The 24,070-nt window shown below is 32.9% G+C and overlaps 1 protein-coding gene across 3 annotated transcripts; it reads right to left on the reverse strand.

The window, feature by feature from the left end:
• Positions 1-3,405: 3,405 nt before the first annotated feature.
• On the reverse strand, positions 3,406-11,326 carry LOC125243768 (nuclear receptor coactivator 7). Of its 3 annotated transcripts, XM_048153591.1 has the most exons (7): positions 11,171-11,326; positions 9,983-10,133; positions 7,820-7,945; positions 7,560-7,712; positions 5,729-5,824; positions 5,570-5,643; positions 3,406-4,150 (listed from the first exon to the last, which is right to left on the reverse strand). In XM_048153591.1, the coding sequence occupies exons 1-7, from the start codon at positions 11,194-11,196 to the stop codon at positions 4,015-4,017; spliced, it is 762 nt and encodes a 253-aa protein (XP_048009548.1). In that variant the 5' UTR covers positions 11,197-11,326; the 3' UTR covers positions 3,406-4,014. The 3 variants fall into 3 exon arrangements, with proteins under 3 accessions (XP_048009548.1, XP_048009547.1, XP_048009549.1); XM_048153590.1 differs by lacking the exon at positions 11,171-11,326 and having other exon boundaries at positions 9,983-11,155; XM_048153592.1 differs by lacking the exons at positions 9,983-10,133; positions 11,171-11,326 and adding an exon at positions 8,051-8,476.
• Between the last annotated feature and the right edge of the window lie 12,744 nt (positions 11,327-24,070).

Below are 24,070 nucleotides of genomic sequence, written 5' to 3' on the forward strand. Positions count from 1 at the left end.
CTGTACTTCCGGCGGAAACAGAACTGCTTCGCGCTCAGAGCCAGGCGGGGTTGCTGCACTCGCGCCACGTTAGTTTGCTCATAAATCCGAAAAGATTTATTTATTTTGATTATAAAGACGTTCGTGGTTATGTAATTGTTTTGTGGGGGTTTTCAGTGCTGCAGTTACAGCAGCTCGTCGCAAGGTGGCGACAGAGACAAGTAAATATGGCGTTTGAGTGTAATATAATGAACAAACACACACACAAAAGCGAAGCAAATTAGTACTTGATATGTTTTAAACATTTTGATATGCCCAAACCATTAAAAATGAACCAATACAAAATCATTTCAAAACCATCCTGTGTAATATTTCTAGTCTTCTGCTTGAAGTTTGACTTTCAACCACACGGTGGCGCTGCTCACAGATCAAACCTCCAATCTGTTTCCCAACTCACATTCTTCACAGGCTCAGAGTTTCATAAAAAATAAGAGATTTATTCTGACATAGTTTTTATGTTTTACATAACGCTGTAAAGTTCATTATGAAACAAACTAATACAATTTAAGTTTATCAGCCAAGTGAACGAGGTCCAGAAAACAAAAACAAACAATAAATCTGATATGCCTATCACTCTATTCACTTTAAAGATAGTAAATAACACATGGATAATTTTAATTTGAAAAGGAATCAATTTGGGGGGGAAAACAGACAACAACAACAAACGGATTCGCCCGACAATAACAATAGGCCTAATTCTAAAAATAGTTCTAAATATAAAAGAAAAGCAGAATTCACACCACAACTATATCGATTCACTTTAAGAACGATTTTTTTTTTTTTTTTTTTTTTCCAGCTGATGAACGATAAATCGACAGCCAATCAGAATCCAGCCTGCTTTAAAAAGCGCGGGCATTTAAAGGGATAGTTACCCTAAAATGAAAATCTTCTGCTAACTCTGGTGTTGTTCTAATGTTGTATGGCCTTCTTTTATGGATCACAAAAGTCAAATTTTAAAAAAATGTCCCACTTGTGTCGTATATTCCAAATGTTCTGTGGGTTTACGATAGGGTTTGGTGAAAAACAAAGCGAAATTTACTGTATTATTTAAAGGTGTCCTAGAATCAAAAATTGAATTGAACCTTGGCATAGTTGAAATAACAAGAGTTCAGTACATGGAAAAGACATACAGTGAGTCTCAAACTCCATTGTTTCCTCCTTCTTATATAAATCTCATTTGTTTAAAAGACCTCCGAAGAACAGGCGAATCTCAACATAACACCGACTGTTACGTAACAGTCGGGATTATTAATATGTACGACCCCAATATTTGCATATGCCAGCCCATGTTCAAGGCATTAGACAAGAGCAGGACGTCTGGATCTGTGCACAGCTGAATCATCAGACGAAAAATGGCAGATGGAGCAATAATAACTGACATGATCCATGCTTACATTATATTTTTAGTCATATTTGTGAATTGTTTTTCTAAATGTTTCGTTAGCATGTTGCTAATGTACTGTTAAATGTGGTTAAAGTTACCATCGTTTCTTACTGTATTCACAGAGACAAGAGCCATCGCTATTTTCATTTTTAAACACTTGCAGTCTGTATAATTCATAAACACAACTTCATTCTTTATAAATCTCTCCAACAGTGTGTAATGTTAGCTTTAGCCACGGAGCACCATCAAACTCATTCAGAATCAAATGTAAACATCCAAATAAATACTTTACTCACATGATCCGACGCATGCATGCAGCATGCATGACGAACATCTTGTAAAGATCCATTTGAGGGTTATATTAGCTGTGTGAACTTTGTTTATGCACTGTATTATAGTCGAGAGCTCGGGGGCGGGGAGCACGAGATTTAAAGGGGACGCACGCTGAATCGGTGCATAGTTAATGATGCCCCAAAATAGGCAGTTAAAAAAATTAATAAAAAAAAATCTATGGGGTATTTTGAGCTGAAACTTCACAGACACATTCAGGGGACACCTTAGACTTATATTACATCTTGTGAAAACTGGTTCTAGGGCACTTCAACAGAAATCCTGACTGTTAGTCTTCTGTGCTCGACTGCATGTTCATAAGATTATGTGACATGAAATACAACCCATGTACCTTCTTCTCTGGGGTAAATATATATCCGCTGAAATTCCGGTCCGGTGATATTTGACTCAGTGAAGAAAGTACATGGATTCATGGGGGGGGGGATTTCTAGGTGCTGTATTATGATGTATTTTTATTTCACAACTTGTGTGTTTTTCTGGGTGAGTCCTAGTGAATTGGGCTACTTTAACACCATTGCAGCGGGCTGTTTTTTATGTCCGCGGGTTGAAGCGACCCTAAATAATAATGATATTTAGAACCCATGGAATGCAAACTTGGATTATACAACATGTGTCACATGGGCTCATTCTGTGATACTTTTGTATCTTTTTTAAAAAGTTTGATTCTGTTTGATTCTATGGACGAGCGTGAGCGAGAACGCTTCTCCTTTTGTGGTCTGAAAGGAAAGAAGGGCGTACGACATTAGAACAACAGCAGGGTGAGTAAATGATGACTTCAATTTAATTTTAGGCTGAAATATCTCTTTAAAGCTGCAGATGACATGACTGGAGCGTGCTTATAACAAAATCCCTTTAAAGGGATTGTTCACCCAAAAATGAAAGGCAAAGCTGTTTTGAAGCCAAAAATAATGCATCCATCCATAAAAAAAAAAGGAATCCATATGACTCCAAAAAGGTCTGAAGCGAAGCGATGCATTTTTGTAAGAAAAATATCCATATTTAAAACTTTATAAATTTAAATAACTAGCTTCTGGTGGACGAACCGTATGCATAATTTTCATTTTTGGATGAACTATCCCTTTAAGACAAGTCATTTCACAAAGCGCAAGTCTGACTGGAACATTTTTTTTTAATGCAAAAAATATACAAAGATTTGTATATGTATATACAACTCACAACAAATAGAAAACAAATAAACACATACAAATATGTAAAGTAAAATAGGGCATGCCAGTGGTAAAGTTTCAACAATTTATTGGCGATTGACTCTTATTTAGAAGACGGGACTTATTCTGCCATTTGCGCCTTGCACCTTCACTCCCAATTAATTAATAATATAAAGTTTTTGATTATAGTATTTCACAAATAAAAATGTTAAAAAGCAAACTACATTTGGTGAATTAGTGCACTAGTCTGTGAATCATAATTTTTTTTACAGGTAATGCTAATTTTAAATGCAATACGCAGTGACTATATTGCATGAATATTGCATCACTGAATATAGTTAGAAATGAAGTATTTAAGATTAATGCAGATCGTTGTATAGCCTATTCATGGCTACGCACCACCATTCTGATATAAAGAGTGTTATTTAAACCACAACTTAAGCAGATAAACCAAAACAGACACAGTTTCCAAAAAATAATGTTTTATTAGATACCCAAAACCCAGATGCAATGCCAGCACTGCACAATGAACACAATCAAAACCCCAAAACACAATTCAACATATTAACAGTGATCACAAAGTTATTTAAATACAGTAAAAAAATAGCTTAGTAAAATCACAATCATACAGCAAACCATTTTTCCTTTTCAAATCCTTTTTCATGTAGTAGTCGGTCACATAAACCAGTAAGTGCATTTTAAAGTCAAGACACTAAAGTCTTATGTCAGTAGTACTCAAAACTAGTGTGCTTCAGTATGTTGCCTACATAGTTTGGAACATGTGCGCTTGAAGCTTGGCATCTTGAGCAATGCCGTTCAGGTCCCATCAGGCCTCTTCAACAGTTACAGTTACGGGAAACGGGAACTGAAAACCCAAATCCTGCCTCAACTTGTTTTCTACATTTACATTGTTGTTAGTTCATTTACCAGAAGCTTTTATCTAAAGCCACTTACAAGTGAGGAAAATGTTCTGTTTGAGTCAACAGACGAGTTCTGCAGGTTTCATAGCTGGAACGAACACTGTTTGTTCAGATGAAACAGCAGCGATAACACCGACACAGCAGCGGTTTCTGCTCAGATGAAGGTCCAGACCTCCAGATCCTGGATGGTGAAGTCGTGATGGAGGCTGAGCGGCCGGTTGCAGAAGGTGTCGCAGGAGTAACTGGAGCCGCGATACAGGTCAGCGTCCAGCCACAATCCGAACGGACCCCTGAGAGACAAACAAGAGCTTTCATTAAAATCATGTTTATGCATTTATCTGTTGCATTTACACCTGCTGTGATTATTGATTAAACGTCTGATCATGGATATTCGGTCTAATTGCAATTATTTTAGGTCCGTTTCAATCACATTTTGCATCCAAAATATAGAAAAGCCATCACATTTGTGGTAGAATATTAAAATAATACACAAAGATAGTCTTCATACGAAATTAAGGATTTGTGGGATTAATCAAACTGCATTTTTATATTTTATTATATATAAATTAATTAAATATATATTATTAATTTTCACAACAATAAAACGTAAATCATACTGGACTATTTTATTATAATTTTTATTATTATTTTATATAATATTATTTATTATTAAATTTCACAACATTAAAACATAAATCATATGGGCCTATTTTATTATAATTTATTATATATATATATATATATATATATATATATATATATATATATTATATAAATATTAATAATTTTCACAACAATAAAACATAAATCATACTGGCCTATTTTATTGTAATTTTTATTATAATTTTATATTATAAATTAATTATATAAATATAATTAATTTCCACAACATTAAAACATAAATCATATGGGCCTAGTATATTATATTATGTTATATTATTAAATTAATTATATAAATATTAATAATTTTCACAACAATAAAACATAAATCACACTGGCCTATTTTATTGTAATTTTATTATAATTTTATATTATAAATTAGTTATATAAATATTATTAATTTTTGTTGCATTAAAATGTAAATCATATGGGCCAATTATTATATTATATTATATTATATTATATTATATTATATTATATTATATATTATATTATATTATATTATATATTATATTATATTATATTCCTCGAAATATGAGCCTGCATGTATAAATATAATTGCAGTTTTGTTTTTTCTGAAAAGAAAGAAAGAATGGAAAGCACTTCAGTTTTTGTGTTTCATCACAATCTACTTTTTGTTTTACAGAAAGCAGAAACTCAGACATGATCTAAGTTTGTGTTGCCCAGAAGAAAGACGAGAGAGTAAAGGATGACAGAATGATCGTTTGCACAATAGACCTTTAACACACTTCCACATTCAAAAAGCAGAAGCAGAAGCTTCAGATACTGTAGTAGTAAAACAACTTCCCCTTTAGAACGGATCAATGGCAGTGATGTATTTCATCACATCTGAAAACACCAGTGATGATGAAACGAAATAAAAATAGATATTCCAATGCAAAAGATGATATATTGTCCATTGTAAATAGAAAATTCTATTTCAGTGTAAATCCCACACCAATAATCACATAAACCTTAATTATGAGTGAAAACTGTGGGAAATTTGAATGCACAGACTGTGATGCATGAAATGAGTAATAATAACTCACCCTCCTCCTCCCATCTGAAGAGAGTCCAGGAATCCTCTCACGAAGTAGGAGTTTTCTCCACTCCAGCGGAAGATCTGCACATGAAACACAGAACAGGTCAAACCTCCAGCGCACGTGCTCAGATGTGATTCAGATCAGATCAGACGGAGCGACCCGTACCTGAAACTCTGGACTGAAGCTGTAGAGGAACGTCTCTCCCGTCCCGTAGCAGTAGCTGCTCACTTTGAAAGGGTCAGAGGAGAACGCTCCGAACACCTGAGGGTTTAAACAACGGGATGTTTTAGAAGAACGGAATGTTTCAAAGCAGCTTCACAATCAATTCTGCAGAAGATAATCAGATCAATTCAGTTCAGCTCGGTTCAATAACTGTGTAAAGTTCAGCAGTTATGAAACGAGTTCAATTCATCCAGAAGCAGCTCTGGAGAGAACAGTGATTTCATATGAAGGGCTGAAAATGAGCTTTATTTATTGCATTTTTGTTTGGTTTGTTTTTTAATTGGAAAAAAAAAAGAATGAAAAACTCACTTCTTGCAACTCAAAAAGTAGAGAAAGGCACTAGTTATAATATAATATAATATAATATAATATAATATAATATAATATAATATAATATAATATATATAATTATTTTAGTATAATTGAGATGCTATTATAGTTTTTATTTATTTTTATTAATCATTAATATTTTATAGCAATAAAATAAATCATACAGACCTAATATTTTTTTTATGTTTATATTATATTATAAATTAATTATATAAATATTATTAATTTTCACAACATTAAAACTTCATACAGGCCAATTTTATTATAATTTTACTATTATTTTTAAATGATATTATATTATAAATTTATAATATAATATAATATAATATAATATAATATAATTATTTTAGTATAATTGAGATGCTATTATAGTTTTTATTTATTTTTATTAATCATTAATATTTTTATAACAATAAAATAAATCATACAGACCTAATATTTTTTTATGTTATATTATATTATAAATTAATTATATAAATATTATTAATTTTCACAACATTAAAACTTCATACAGGCCAATTTATTATAATTTTACTATTATTTTTAAATGATATTATATTATAAATTTATAATATAATATAATATAATATAATATAATATAATATAATTAATATAATATAATTAGAAGCTATTATATTTTTATTTATTTTTATTAATCATTAATGATTTTCAAAAATAAAATAAATCATACATAATTATTATATTATATTATATTATATTATATTATATTATATTATAAATTAATTATATAAATATTATTAATTTTCACAAAATTAAAACATCATACAGGCCAATTTTATTATAATTTTACTATTATTTTAATACATTTTTTATACATTTATAATATAATATAATTAATTTAGTATAATTGAGACGCTATTATAGTATTTATTTATTTTTATTAATCATTAATATTTTGAATTTGTTTTTATTTTATGTTTTAATTTTAATTTTAGTTAAAGTTTAAGTATTTAATTGTTTTCGCACCATTTTTATCAGTAGTTCTATATTTTTTTAATATGTTTATATAGTTTTAATTAATTTTTATTTCTGTTTTAGCTTTAGTTATTTTAGTACATCAAGTTCAAATCAATGAAAATGAGAAATGTTGCTTTTATTTGATTTGATTTCAGTTAACATTTATTTTATTTCAAGTAATGAAAATGTTTTTATAATTACAGTTTAAGTTAACTATAATAACCCTGCTTGCAACACCAAGGTCAAGGGTTCGATTCCCAGTGAATGCATGAACTGATCATATTTATACTTTGAATGCAATGCAAGTGAATGCAAAGCGTCTGCCAAATGCATCAATGCACTGATGAAATTTAAGATAGATTATATTTAGCACATTTAAATGCACTTGTTTAAGTATGAAGTGTAATACAAGGTTTAGTGATCTTACTGATATAAGATGAATGACACCTGTGAACTCTGAACTCACCTGGTTGTCCGAATCCTTGATGACCATCAGAACGGGTCTGTCTATTTCTGCCATCTGCCGGTACAGTGTTCTCAGGCTGGTGCCGTGCTCCGCCGTGCTGTACACCAGCTTCCACGGATAACCTTGAGTCCGAGCCGGAATGTGGTTCATCAGCTGTGGAGATTTACACGTTTACATCAATGAATGCATCAGTTCATCTAAAGCATCTCGCACTTCATCAGCACACGTGTGTGTTTAGCTTAGACAATCTCATCACTTACTTGTTCAAGATGCTGTTCTTTCAGGATCTGACTGTGATCTACTAAAACTGGCTGCAGGTCCTCGGATTCAGAGTCGGCAGAGCTGCAAACACTCGGACGACGCTTCTGCTGTTTTACAGTGACGATCTGGAGGAAAACAGACGAGAAAGCATCAGTGACTGAACGTGAACTCACAACAGTTACAGAAACACTCTAGTATCCCTTTCTCTTCTGTCATTCCTCAAAGCTCACCTCCACAAACGGCTCCTCAGATCCATTTGCAAAGTACAAGATCTTGATGCTCTCCTGCATTGGTCTCATGTTTAGTGATTGTCTAGTATCTGCTGTGCTTTGAATCTGTTCACTCTGTCCATGAGCAGCCCGGTTATAATGTGTTTCTCGGCCCCGCCCATCTCACATTTCAAGCTTAGTTTCGTTTTATAAAAACCCCACAGAAGAGGAAGCTTCTCCATATATGGTCGTGTAAAAAAAAAAAAGCGTGTTTCTGCTCGCTAGAGAATTCAGGAGAGGTTTTCTACCTTCACCTACCAGGAAACACATGAGAATCTTGAGAATCTGTATTTTTCCTAAGGCATTATAAAAAAATATGATGCTTTAATAAAACTCTCCATAAAGATCTGAGCAACCGTGCAAACATTTCATTAGAGTTTTTATTGTTGTTGTCATCATTATTATATTTAGTATTACTATTATTATTTTTTTTGTTGTTGTTGTTTATTTTATTATTATTATTATTATAAAAAAACAACAAACAAACTTTTTTATTTCAGCTAGTTGCTACAGCTACTTGATGCACTAAAATAAAACAAATAAAACAAATAAAATAAAACTGAAATAAAAATTAATAGAAATTATATATATATACACACATGCAAACATTTATGTTAGATGCAATTAATTGAATTGACAGCAAAGTTTGTAAATACAGTATAGTTTATATATGTATATGTATATATGTATATACACAAACATTTACATAAGATGCAATTATATATATATATATATATATATATTATATTGCAATAACATATAAGTTTGTAAATACAATATATATATATACAGTACCACTAAGATTTTTAATGTTTTTAAAAGAAGTTTCGTCTGCTCACCAAGGCTACATTTATTTAATTAAAAATACAGTAAAAAACAGTAATATTGTGAAATATTATTACAATTTAAAATAACTGTTTTCTATTTGAATATATTTCACAAAGTAATTTATTCCTGTGATCAAAGCTGAATTTTCAGCATCGTTACTCCAGTCTTCAGTGTCACATGATCCTTCAGAAATCATTCTAATATGCTGATCTGCTGCTCAATAAACATTTAATGTGTACAATTATTACAAAATATTTGTGTACAATAATTTATTTCAGGATTATTTGATGAATAGAAAGTTCAAAAGAACAGTGTTTATCTGAAATCTAATCTTTTGTAACATTATAAATGTCTTTACTGCCACTTTTGATTGATTTAATGCATCCTTGCTGAATAAAAGTATTCATTTCTTTAATTTCTTTTCAAAAAAATAAAAATAAAAATTCTTACTGACCCCAAACTTTTGAACGGTAGTGTATAATGCTACAGAAGCTTTGTATTTCAGATAAATGCTGTTCTTTTGAACTTTCTATTCATCAAGGAATCCTGAAAAAAAAAAGTACACAACTGTTTTCAACATTGAAAATAATCAGAAATGTTTATTGAGCAGCAAATCAGCATATTAGAATGATTTCTGAAGGATCATGTGACACTGAAGACTGGAGTAACGATGCTGAAAATTCAGCTTTGCATCACAGGAATAAATTACTTTGTGAAATATATTCAAATAGAAAACAATTATTTTAAATTGTAATAATATTTCACAATATTACTGTTTTTTACTGTATTTTTAATTAAATAAATGTAGCCTTGGTGAGCAGACGAAACTTCTTTTAAAAACATTAAAAATCTTAGTGGTTCCAAACTTTTGGACTGTACTGTATATTAGTGCTGTCAAATCAGTTAATTGCATCTAACAAAAGTCTGTAAATGCAGTATATAATATGTATATATATCTTCTAACAAATGACTGTATCTTTATTTTCCTCAGGTAAGTTCAGTGTACTCAATACTGAATAAACCTGTGAATTCTGTGCAACACTGATGATTCATCACATCACTCACCTTCCAGTTCTTGGGAGCAGAATTATTCAGTAAAGTGTCGATCACATTGAGGGTCTCGGGATGGACCTTTAGGAAGTCCTGCTTACTGGTGTGTTTACTGTAGATGCTCTCTGGAGACCACTGGACAAAGAACGTGTACAGATGATCCACCCTAAAGGAAAACAAAGACACGCTTGAGGAGTGAAGCTCATGCTCGGGCTGCTTTGGACAAACAAGATGCATATTTTTACAAGCATCCACATGAACGATAACTCGGAAATTTTGCACATAAACATGTTTTTCACTAATGCACAATGACCATATTCATACAAGATTTCCTCAGAAGCTCTATCAGTCCAACAGACTACAATGCATTGACTCTGTTATAGGAAGCTACAGCCATTTCTTGTAACGTCAACGTCATACGTTCCGGTTGCGCAATGAAAATTCCTCGAGACCCGCTGCTATTGGTGCAGAGGAGCTCCAGAACATCTGGAAGGGTTATTATAACATCCTTTCCTGGCTCACGCACATGAGGGAAAAAAGACCATTATCCAGTAACTGAGGCCTTCACTGGAAGTCGGCTTGAGACGAGAGAAGAAAAGAGCTGCAACTTGAGCAGAAAACCAATGCATCCTGATGTGATTGTGAAGAGCTTTGGGTGTACAATATAGTTATATAATGCTTCATCCATTCATTCTTGCCTTTTCTACTGCAAATGGAAAGATTTTAAAATAAGAAATGATAGAACGTGTTGCAAGATTTGGCAACATTCAGAATTTAAGAACAAGTTTTCCTTGAATTTGAACTGAATGAAACTGAGTTTCGTTTATTAAATGTAATGCATTATAAACACAAATTTCAATTAAATGTCATTTATGGAAATGGGTCATATGTATGTTTTTTTTTTTAATGGGTAATTCATGCAAAACACAAACTGTATTATTAAAGCTACACAGTACATTTGCATGCATTAAATTCCACTTGAATTCCACTTCCTTAAATTCCTCAAAAATAAAGATTCGAAAAGGGTTTTTTCCACTTCTTCAGATTATTACAATTTCTTTGGAGAACCAAAAATGGTTCTTCTATTGCATGATCTTCTTCACGACGCCAGTAAAAAACCTTGGAAAACTTCCATGGATGTTGAAAGTTCCTCACAATTCAAATGCAGCAACTAAAGTGAATTAAAAAACCTGTTTTACTCACTCTCCCACGCTGTACGCCACACCCATGATGAGCAGAAGAGCGCAGACGGATGATGAAGAAGATGTCGATGTGCTGAAGGCTCATATCCACACAGACTCCAGCTGAACGCTGCTTTTATACAGGCATCTCAGCTGAGATAAGCTGCTTTTACAGAAAAACCCTCCCAGAAGGTCCTTCAAGGCCAGTCGTCATTGAGCATTTCACAACCGTGTTAGGAAGGCCAGGTGACACATTAACTTCAGACGAGCTTTCCGTGCTGACTGCAGTTATCTCTCGTTCAGAGATAAAGTCCTGTCCAGAGAAACGCTGCGAGGAGCAAAAAACAGCTCAACATGAATCCAGACTGAAAGGGTTTCGTCAGGCGCTTCACAGGGGGTCCATCAGGACCATTTTATAGATTTAGCTTTAATTCATTCATTTGCTTTTAATTCATTGTTTATTTTAATAGCATTTATGAATATGTGGAAGCTTGTTTCCACCACTGAATAAAAAAAATAAAAAAAAATTTCACAATTCTGACTTTTTATTCTCAGAATTGCAAGATTAAAATTCACATTTGTGAGAAAAAAAGTCTGTCAATTGCGAGTTTATCTTATAATTATGGCTTTATAATGCAATTCTGACTTTATATCTCACAATTCTGACTTTATATCTCGCAATTCTGACTTAAATTTCGCAATTCTGACTTTATATCTCACAATTCTGACTTAAATTTCGCAATTCTGACTTTATATCTCACAATTCTGACTTTATATCTCGCAATTCTGACTTAAATTTTGCAATTCTGACTTTATATCTCACAATTCTGACATAAATTTCACAATTCTGACTTTATATCTCACAATTCTGACTTAAATTTTGCAATTCTGACTTTATATCTCACAATTCTGACATAAATTTCACAATTCTGACTTTATATCTCACAATTCTGACTTAAATTTTGCAATTCTGACTTTATAAGTCACAATTCTGACTTAAATTTCACAATTATGACTTTATATCTCACAATTATGACTTAAATTTTGCAATTCTGACTTTATATCTCACAATTCTGACATAAATTTCACAATTCTGACTTTATATCTCACAATTCTGACTTAAATTTTGCAATTCTGACTTTATATCTCACAATTCTGACATAAATTTCACAATTCTGACTTTATATCTCACAATTCTGACTTAAATTTTGCAATTCTGACTTTATAAGTCACAATTCTGACTTAAATTTCACAATTATGACTTTATATCTCACAATTATGACTTTATATCTCACAATTCTGATGTAAATTTTGCAATTCTGACTTTATATCTCACAATTCTGATGTAAATTTAGCAATTCTGACTTTATATCTCACAATTCTGACTTTATATCTCACAATTCTGATGTAAATTTTGCAATTCTGACTTTATATCTCACAATTATGACTTAAATTTCACAATTCTGACTTTATAAGTCACAATTCTGACGTAAATTTCGCAATTCTGACTTTATATCTCACAATTCTGACTTTATATCTCACAATTCTGACTTTATATCTCACAATTCTGATGTAAATTTTGCAATTCTGACTTTATATCTCACAATTATGACTTAAATTTCACAATTCTGACTTTATATCTCACAATTCTGACTTAAATTTTGCAATTCTGACTTTATAACTCACAATTCTGACGTAAATTTCGCAATTCTGACTTTATATCTCACAATTCTGACTTTATATCTCACAATTCTGACTTTATATCTCACAATTCTGACTTTATATCTCACAATTCTGACTTTATATCTCACAATTATGACTTAAATTTCACAATTCTGACTTTATATCTCACAATTCTGACTTAAATTTTGCAATTCTGACTTTATAACTCACAATTCTGACGTAAATTTCGCAATTCTGACTTTATATCTCACAATTCTGACTTTATATCTCACAATTCTGACTTTATATCTCACAATTCTGACTTTATATCTCATAATTCTGACTTAAATTTCGCAATTCTGACTTTATATCTCACAATTATGACTTTATATCTCACAATTCTGACTTTATATCTCATAATTCTGACTTAAATTTCGCAATTCTGACTTTATATCTCACAATTCTGACTTTATATCTCACAATTTTGACTTTATATCTCACAATTCTGACTTAAATTTTGCAATTCTGACTTTATAACTCACAATTCTGACGTAAAGTTCACAATTCTGACTTTATATCTCACAATTCTGACTTAAATGTTGCAATTCTGACTTAAATTTCGCAATTCTGACTTTATATCTCACAATTCTGACTTAAATTTCGCAATTCTGACTTTATATCTCAATTATGACTTAAATTTTGCAATTCTGACTTAAATTTCGCAATTCTGACTTTATATCTCACAATTCTGACTTAAATTTCGCAATTCTGACTTTACATCTCACAATTATGACTTAAATTTTGCAATTCTGACTTAAATTTTGCAATTCTGACTTTATAACTCACAATTCTGACGTAAATTTTGCAATTCTGACTTTATATCTCACAATTCTGACTTAAATTTCGCAATTCTGACTTTATATCTCAGAATTCTGACTTAAATTTTGCAATTCTGACTTAAATTTCGCAATTCTGACTTTATATCTCACAATTCTGACTTAAATTTCGCAATTCTGACTTTATATCTCACAATTCTGACTTAAATTTCACAATTCTGACTTTATATCTCGCAATTCCGACTTTCTCGCAATTCTGACTTAAATCACACAATTCTGACTTTATAACTCACAAAAGTTTAAATCTCACAATTCTGATAAAAGTCAGAATTATTTTACTTTTTTATTTTTTATTTCATGACGGAAACAAGCTTCTAAATGATTAGCTTGTAAACATACTTTATTACTAGAAAAAAATTATTTTATTTAACCTGGAAACAATTGGAAAGTTTCAGGATTTTAAAAAAAGCAAACAAACACACACAAAAAAATTAAAATGATGCAAAAATCGTTTTAGATGGTGCTTTATTTCTATGTAAAATTGTATTGAAAGTGTCACTGATCATGTCGCCTTTGGATTGCTTAGTTGCAGATTAAAAGACAATTAATATTCAGCAGTAATATTGATTCAACTGCACTGACACTATCAGATTTGAGCTGAATAATGACAGGATGAATTTGATGAAGTTTGCATCATTGATTCTGTTATCTGTTTATCACTGTGATGCTCAGATGCAAGACACGCCAAATTTCTGAGGCGTTCCCAAATTCACGTTAATTTTTTAACTTCTAACAAAAGTTGTGATTAAAAAAAACAAGGCAAAAACACTTTCACTGTCAGTCTCAGATGTTTAGAAATAAAGAAAATAATATGCTGTTTCATCGTGCTGCTGGCATTTACAAGAAAAAGAAAGTTAAAACAATGACGCAAGAAAGAGCTGCTTGCATTTGGCAAACCCTAACGCACTTGAAGCCAAAACACACACTCACAGAAGATGAGCAATCGCTGTGGCAGAACTTGAAAAACACTACATGTGCCCTTCAGGGGTAAATAATTTGCACAGGTGTAGTTTCTTTTAGAGCATTAGTGGGAATTTCAGCAAACCTACACAAAAGCACTGACAGGAAGAACGGATATCAGTCAATGAAGAAGAAAAAACAAACGGCTGTGAATGAGCCGATAATGTAAACTTGGTTTAGTGCTTGTAACCACATGGAGATGAACAAGTGTGTGACTGAGTTAATTAGAAACACACCACTACTGTATGACCTTGAGGTCCTCAATAGCATATAAAATAAATATTAAGAATAATAAAGCATATAATATAAAAATAAAAAACCATTTATTTTGAAATATTTGTATTTACTATTTATTTAAAATTGTTTATTTATTTATTTTAAATGATTTATTTTAAATTATTTACCTAATTATTTTAAAGGTTAACAGCATATAAAATAACTATTATTTACATATTTATTTAAAAAAAACGTAATTATTTTAAAGGTTAACGGCACATAAAACAGCATATAAAATGAATATTAAAAAATAATAAAGCATATAATATAAAAATAAATAAATAATTTATTTTAAATTATTGTATTTACTATTTATTTAAGGTTTATTTATTTTAAATTATTTACTTAATTATTTAAAGGTTAACAGCATATAAAACAGCATATAAAATAGATATTAAAAAATAATAAAGCATATAATATAAAAATAAATGAAGAATTTATTTTAAATTATTGTATTTATTATTTATGTAAAATGGTTTATTTATTTAAAATTATTTACTTAATTATTTTAAAGGTTAACAGCATATAAAACAGCATTTAAAATAAATATTATTATTATTATTATAAATAATAAAGCATATAATATAAAAATTAAAAAAATAGTATTTTTATAAAATTATTTTTAATTTATCTATTTATTTTAAATGGTTTATTTATTTATTTTAAATTATTATATCAATCATTTTAAAGGTTAACACTCACAGATGGCTGTCAGATGACCACAAAATATGTATATAAAATAGATTTTAAAAATAATAAAGCATATAATATAAATATAGATAATTCATTATTTTAAATTATTTATTTATTTTTAAATTACTTATTATAAATTCTTTTATTTTTAATTTATTTTATCAGTCCATATACTCTATACACACAATCTAGTGAATCTTCAACAGCCACATTCACACAATTTCCCCTTTAACACACTTTCCCAGCCTTATTTTAATCTTTCTGGCGTTGCAATAATATTTACAAAGACATATATGTGTCATTTCTCTCAAGTGGACATGTTAATCTGACTCACGTAGCCTGCGGCAAATAATTATTTCTGTTGTGACTTCCAGGCTGTTGAAATCTGACAGGATCAGTGCAGACAGTGTCTGAGATACAATCTATGTTTAACACGTTAACACGTGGTTGCTTCTGAGACGGTTTTAACGTCATGAAGGAGAGCAGCAGGAGATTGTGGGTTTGTGTCACAGTTCTAACGAACGACCTTCATCCTCGTCCCACAAGAGAGAAAAACCCAAATCTTTAAAAACATTTCCTATCGCAAACAGACCAATCAGTGATATTCTTCAGTGCTACATTCTTACATTTTCGTGCACTTTATCAGAATTTAAAATGTTTCAATGTAAACATCTCAACATAGACTCCACGTTTCAAAACTTTCTCCCTGTCCTTTTCTGTGTCAGAAAGCTCTATAATTCCTCATAACACCAGCAAAGCAGGATAATGAAGTTGTTGTTTGTTCCCAAAGAATTTCTGGATTATTCCAGAAACGAACGGCTTGAACGGTGCGAGAATAAGGCCTGGCAGAGTGAACCTACATTGTGCTGTGTGGTTGGGAAATGAGAAACTCCGTGGTGGTTTGTGAAACTACCTTCAAATGGTTTCCTGTGGAACCAGCATTAAACATCTACATCATGTGGCAGATTTTAAAATACATATATTTATTGCTATAGGAGGGTATATGCTCTGGAAATATTCTGATTGATTTTTTAAAAATTATTTTAATATGTTCATTGAGATTCACTTTTGTTAATGTTTTTGCACAAAAAAAACAAATACATGAGCAGAAAATTTATTTTCAACTCATTCTGACCTTCTGTCTGAAATGATCCATTATGATTGGCTAAAGTCATTGCATAAAGTATAGCAACGCCCCCATGTGTTTTGAAAGCATTATCCATATAAAATATAAATATGGATGAAGCAGATCCAGTACAGTTACTGCTTCATCTGTCAACAAAATATTGTTTGTGAACTCTGCGTTACACTGTGCCTCATTTACAAAATAAAATGCTCCGAACAAACATACAATCCTCCTCCAATGTGATCTGGGACGCCATTAAAATAAACCATCCACTTGTTTCTGACACTGGGATCCTTCTGAAGTCTGTACAGAGACGCAAACGAGCGTCAAGCAGACTGAACGCCAGTGGGCGGGGCTTATGGTGCGATGAAGTATAACTATTCGTCGATGCAGTTTTATGCAAATGTACATAACCCAAGTTGGGTTGAAAATGGACAAACCCAGTGGTTGGGTTAAATGTTGGGTTAAAACAACCCATTTGCAGGGTTAAAACAACCCAATCACTGGGTTAAAACAACAAATTCGCTGGGTTAAAACAACCCAATCACTGGGTTAAAACAACCCATTCGCAGGGTTAAAACAACCCAACTGCTGGGTTAAAACAACCCAACCACTGGGTTAAAACAAGCCATTTGCAGGGTTAAAACAACCCAATCACTGGGTTAAAAAAACCATTTGCAGGGTTAAAACAACCCAACTGCTGGGTTAAAACAACCCAACCACTGGGTTAAAACAACCCATTTGCAGTGTTAAAACAACCCAACTGCTGGGTTAAAACAACCCAACCACTGGGTTAAAACAACCTATTCGCAGGGTTAAAACAACCCAACTGCTGGGTTAAAACAACACATTCGCCATTTGGGTTAAAACAACCCAATCACTGGGTTAAAACAACCCATTCGCAGGGTTAAAACAACCCAACTGCTGGGTTAAAGCAACCCAACCACTGGGTTAAAACAAGCCATTTGCAGGGTTAAAACAACCCAACTGCTGGGTTAAAACAACAAATTCGCTGGGTTAAAACAACCCAATCACTGGGTTAAAACAACCCATTCGCAGGGTTAAAACAACCCAACTGCTGGGTTAAAACAACCCAACCACTGAGTTAAAACAAGCCATTTGCAGGGTTAAAACAACCCAATCACTGGGTTAAAACAACCCATTCGCAGGGTTAAAACAACCCAACTGCTGGGTTAAAACAACCCAACCACTGGGTTAAAACAAGCCATTTGCAGGGTTAAAACAACCCAATCACTGGGTTAAAAAAACCCATTTGCAGGGTTAAAACAACCCAACTGCTGGGTTAAAATAACCCAACCAATGGGTTAAAACAACCCATTTGCAGTGTTAAAACAACAAAACTGCTGGGTTAAAACAACAAATTTGCTGGGTTAAAACAACCCAATCACTGGGTTAAAACAACCCATTCGCAGGGTTAAAACAACCCAACTGCTGGGTTAAAACAACACATTCGCTGGGTTAAAACAACCCAATCACTGGGTTAAAACAATCCAATTCACTGGGTTAAAACAACCCATTTGCAGTGTTAAAACAATCCAATTGCTGGGTTAAAAGAACCCATTCGTTGGGTTAAAACAACCCAATCGCTGGGTTAAAACTATCCAGCGTGTTTTAGAGTGAAAAATTTAAGTTATGAAACTTGCAGAATGTTTTAATGGAAAATACACCTCTTATATATCACTGTATATTATAAAAATATCACCCCTTAAATAACTGGCATCACAACATATGAACGATTGCTTCTTCATTTTACATCTTCAAATGTCAAGATTCAAAAGCTTTCTGGCAGGAATTCGCTGAGGATGAATTTGAACCCGCCGTAAGTGTTGGTCTGTTATCACACAGGTTAATCTATAGATTACGGCAGGTTAGTCAATAATAGGGCACAGAATTTTGCACAGTTGTGCTTGAAGGTAAAACACTGATGTAAGCTCATTTTAACGTCTCGCAGTGATGCAATGCATTGAGTAAAGTGGTGTAAAACTGTAATTGCTGTGACTGAAGAGGCTGCGAGGCGTAAAAAGTGATGATGCTGAAAGTGGTCACTGACCTACTTTGTAATGCCATATAGAATAACTGATCAAATCAAGTCTTTCTGTCAGCGGTGAGAAGTTTCCAAGTAAATTTCGCTTTCACGTCAATGTATGCCTACAGTAATTTCCCCTTTTATCGCGATGAGAGAAAACCACCGTAGCCACTAAATGTTGTCATAGTGATTTGTTAGACTTGAACGGTTATATTCAACTGACAACATAAATTTAGGCCATAATAACAAAAGTGTTTGGATGACTTACAATATCAGGAAGCAACAAGTTCTGTCCTTTAGATCCGTGTGAAGAGCAGCAGTTCCCGTATGTTGGGACACAGACAACTGAGAAAATACAATGTTAAATGCAAATAATAAAATGCAACTAACCACATAAATGTGGATCATGTGACACTGAAGACTGGAGTAATGATGCTGAAAATTCAGCTTTGATCACAGGAATAAATTACACTTTACTATATATTCACATAGAAAACAGCTGTTCTGCATTGCAATAATATATCTATATTTGTGATCGATTAAATGCAGTGTCAGTGAGCAGAAGAGACTTCTTTCAAAAACATCTTAATTGTTCCAAACCTTCTGCACATGTATTAAACAGCATGCACGCATGTTTGTGTTTACTACTGGATTAGAGTATCTGAAGTGAGTGTTTGTCTCATTGATTTACTGATATAAGCGCTGGATCACAGTATCAGAGGTAAAGGTTAGCAGGCCAGATTGTGCTGCCCATGCGGCGCGTGCAGAGCGTTTATCACGTATCATGTAAGCTCTGGCATAAAGAAGGTGCTGTCTGAAGCAAATTCACTTTAATCATTTATAGACCGCTTCACTCCAGACGACGCGGAGTACAATATAATCCACAAATCACCCATCAGCTGTAAATCCGAGCTCACGCTGTGGAAAACGGCTGTCAGTCTTTCCAGACGTGTGCATGGGCGTGTTTACCTTTGAGAAGGTGGGCACAGACGCCCACACTGTTTCCAGCAGAGTTCAGGTTTGTGCAGCTCACTGGTTTTAGTGACCTGACCTGATTTTGCTTCCTGTCTCAAGCTCATAGTGTAATGCACTTTTCCCATACTGCAAAAGCATTTGTTTAGTATAGGATTATAATGCATCTGCTTCTGATGTTATATTGAAAAAGCATGTTTTTCTGCCAAATTGGGATACTTTTATACTGGTTGAGTTTTCCCCCTTGGGTTAAAGGTTTGACACACTGTAGACTCAATTATATTTGACTGAAATGCTTGTGCTGAAATATTTTTCTCCAACCAATTTTTTTGCAAATATTCAAAAATAAAGACCTAAACAAAGACCGTATTAAAGAAAACAGTGTTGATGATTTCTACTATACTATGCCGTTTTTTAAGTTTCAAATTGCGTGTGTAGCAGTGACTGTAAAACATGTATTTTGTAGGGCTGCACAATATATCATTTTAGCATCAATATTGCGAAGTGCGCATCAGCGATAGTCAAATGTGCGATATCGAGTATACGGATCGTAGTTACGGACCAGGCACCACGGTTCAAAACGCAAGTGATTCTCAGATTAATTGCAAAGTTTAAACATCATAGAGTGAAAGTTTATCATTTGCAAGTGTTTCGGTTCTGTCAGTTTGAACATTCAAGTGATTATAAACCATTTGAGCGCAAGAAGACGCGAAAGAGAACTCAATTCAGATCTCGCACGCTGTTTTCTGTGCACACACAAACCGAATTACATTCTCTTCCGCGTCTATTTGTGCCTGAACGGACACATACATGCAAAATAATGTCAAAATGCTTAAGTAAACAATTAAGAAAGAAAACGAATGTGTATCATTATATTAGATCCGTGCATTTGTTCTTAAAGTGACAGCAGCCTAATAAACCTGCTGCCGTCTGTGTCATTAATGTGAATCAAACAACAAAATAAAAAGAGAAAATCACTTTTGTAGCTTTAACAAAGATTAATAATATTTATTATTTTTTATATTATTTATTATATTTTTTATTAATATTTATACAGTGAAAACTATGCTATGTTACTTTACATTTGATTACTACATTATTTGTTCTATTGTATTTATCTATATTTGTAATTTGTTGATTATCTTCTATGCAGATTCACTTCCCTACAAAATCACCCTAAATCTTTCTAGAATGATTCATTCTTTCCAAATAGAGCTATTTGAGTCATCTGGTGAATTTTGTTTTCATATTGCAATATCACAGAAAAACAAAATATCATAATATCATGCATCCTTAGTATTTTATATATTTATATCTGTTTTTAGACTTTTATGTTTAGTTTTGTGCTTTAATTCAATCATATTATTACTAAGCAAAAAAGTAAAAAAATTCAGCTTCAACCTTTTCTTTTTTTAATTTGTGGGAGTGTCCTATTTTGAGTTTTTGTATTTGTGCTTGTTTTAATTCACTGGTCATTAGATTGGTTTTGTTACGCAGATCTGGCTACCCTGATTTACAGTCGTGGTCCCTACTGAAATCCTGGTTAATGTTGGATTTGTTAAAGTTCAACAGATCACTGCTATAAAGAAGGGATTCGCTGATGCAGCACTGAAACTTCAAATGCAAAGTTGCATATTCAGGGTTCACACACATTTTTCATCAATGAATGTCCATGTACATGCAATCCTGATTACTGACTTTTATAAAATCATTTAACAAAGATTACACTCTCAAAGTTCACATACTAGAAACATGTATATTCACAACGGAAATTATATAACTTTTCCATTAATTGCTGAATAGTTCTGTGCCACTAATTGGAACAAATAACGTGATATTTTTTTGTCTAAACATTTAAGCGCCATCGAATCAAAATGAAGCCCCGCTCTACATTTGTTCTTGTTCCAGAAGCCGTTTCACTACGTCACAATAGGGAAGAACAGACCCACGCAACTTCCCTTTCATGCAGACTTTAAAGGGTTAGTTCACCCAAAAATGAAAATAATATAATTAATTACTCACCCTCATGTCATTCCACACCTTTAAGACCTTTGTGCATCTTCAGAACACAAATTAAGATATTTTTGATGAAATCCGATGGCTCAGTGAGGCCTCTATTGAGAGCAAAGAACCTTTCAAGATCCATAAGCTTCTAAAAACATATTTAAATCAGTTCATGTGAGTACAGTGGTTCAACCTTAATGTTATAAAGCAATGATGCTTTTTGTGCGCCAAAAAAACAAAATAACGACTTTTCAAAAATATAGTGATGGGCGATTTCAAAACACTGCTTCGGAGCTTTACGAATCAAATCAGTGGTTCGGAGCACCAAAGTCACGTGATTTCAGCAGTTTAGCCATTTGATAGGAGATCCGAATCATTGATTCAAAACAAAAGATCCGGAAAGCTCAGAAGCAGTGTTTTGAAATCGGCCATCACAAGATATTGTTGAAAAGTTGTTATTTTTTTGGCACACAAAAATATTCTTGTCACTTTATAATATTAATATTGAACCACTGTACTCACATGAACTGATTTAAATATGTTTTTAGTACATTAATGGATCTTGAGAGAGGAAATGTCATTGCTGGCTATGCAGGCCTCACTGAGCTATCGGATTTCATCAAAAATATCTTAATTTGTGTTGTGAAAATGAATGAAGGTGTAAGTGTGAGGAACGGCATGAGGGTGAGTAATAAATTACATTTTTTTCATTTTTGTGTGAACTAACCCTTAACTGGTTTGGGGGGAAATGGTGCATTCCATTCGTCTGGCTCAAGTGCTGACGAAAAAGATGAATCATTTGCAGTTTTTTTGAAAATGGCTAAAGAATCAGCAGCTCGGGTTGAATTCGGCAGATCATTTCACCGATCATCCATCACAATTTCAAGTTTCGTGGCTGTCCTTGGATGGAGGTATGGTTGACAAACCTAACTGAATGGAGAGGTTGTGATGAAGTGTTGGGTTGGCTGTGACCTGCGGCTTGGCAAGGTTGAGTTGAAGTTGGTGGTCCTTCATCTAGCAAGAATTGTCTGTCAGGCAGGCTGAGACACGAGCAGCTACCGTCGTCTGTCTGGAATGAGAAGTTGTGTGTCATCAGCATAGCAGTGATAGGAAAATCCATGTTCCTGAATGACAGATTCTAGTGAAGACATGTAGATGAAGAAGAGAAGCGGTCCAAGCACCGAGCCCTGAGGCACTCCAGTAGCTAGATGGGAAAGTCCTAGTTCCCAGTAGGCACTTTTAACTGGAATGTTCCTTTATGTCAGAGTTGAGAAACTTCAGAATCTAATGTGGCTGCTCAGCGGATCAACCGCAATGAGACAGTAGTAATATATTGTTTATTAGCACTTCTGATTGTCTCTTGCTGCATTCACACACCATGTGATATTTACTGTAATTTCGAGATGACAACACAAGACCCTTTACCCAGAGCTGTTCACATCCTCAGAGTGGGAATACGATATACAGAGAATACGATATTAGTATGAAAATAATGCTTTAAATATAAAATCATGGATATAGAAACATGAAATATAAAATCATAAATAAAAAAAAAACTATGAAATAAACATTACAGCTTAGAATTTTCCCACAGTTGTAGAATTTTCAGTATTTGACAAGCTTCTGGAATTTGTTAGGCAGTTGCTAGGGTGGTCTGGTTGGTTGCTAGGGAGGTGCTTTTGTGTAGATAAGTTTTTGAGTTGCTTGGAAGGTTTTAACCCTTTAATGCATTAAAAACACACCTTTTGCATTCCCGGGTCAGTTTAGACCCGGTGAAACGTAAGCTTATAAAACAATCATAACTTAATATTTTTCATCTAAAACCAGATTGTATCAGTAACTTCTCATTGCATGAATGCACAAAATTTGAAAAGTTACCATGTTTTTACCACGCTATGACTTCATTTACCCCCTTTAGATGAATTAAAAAATAGAGAAATTCTTAGAAATGTTACTATTTCTCTGTTTCTCCCTGCATGTGTTTTTAGGGCAACATTAAATGAATCTGCAGCAGTCAGGTGGTACAAGTCGGAGCTCGGAAAAAATTCCTAGCGTACGAGTTGTAATTACGAGCTCGTGAACTCTTTTTACAAGTTAAAATCTCATAATTACGGTAATTGTGAACGTGGCTTTTGCCTCAAACTCAGTGATGTGCACACAGATCCAACCTCTATTCGTGAACATGATACTTCAGCATTAAGTATTAATAAAAAATATAAATATTTTCTTGCATTACACTGGTTTTTGCTGTAGTTCTAATAACATTTCTAAGAATTTCTCTATTTT

Source organism: Megalobrama amblycephala, linkage group LG13, assembly GCF_018812025.1.
Source record: "Megalobrama amblycephala isolate DHTTF-2021 linkage group LG13, ASM1881202v1, whole genome shotgun sequence".
Taxonomy (NCBI): Eukaryota; Metazoa; Chordata; class Actinopteri; order Cypriniformes; family Xenocyprididae; genus Megalobrama; species Megalobrama amblycephala.

What these genes read in the sequence shown, in the direction of transcription:
- LOC125243768 (XM_048153590.1), bottom strand. Translation starts at nt 10,204, where the DNA reads ATGCATCTTGTTTGTCCAAAGCAGCCCGAGCATGAGCTTCACTCCTCA. An exon ending in TCAAGGATTCGGACAACCAG is followed by an intron (nt 5,825 to 7,559) that starts GTGAGTTCAGAG and finishes TTAAACCCTCAG; the next exon opens with GTGTTCGGAGCGTTCTCCTC. An exon ending in GCTTCAGTCCAGAGTTTCAG is followed by an intron (nt 5,644 to 5,728) that starts GTACGGGTCGCT and finishes TTTCATGTGCAG; the next exon opens with ATCTTCCGCTGGAGTGGAGA.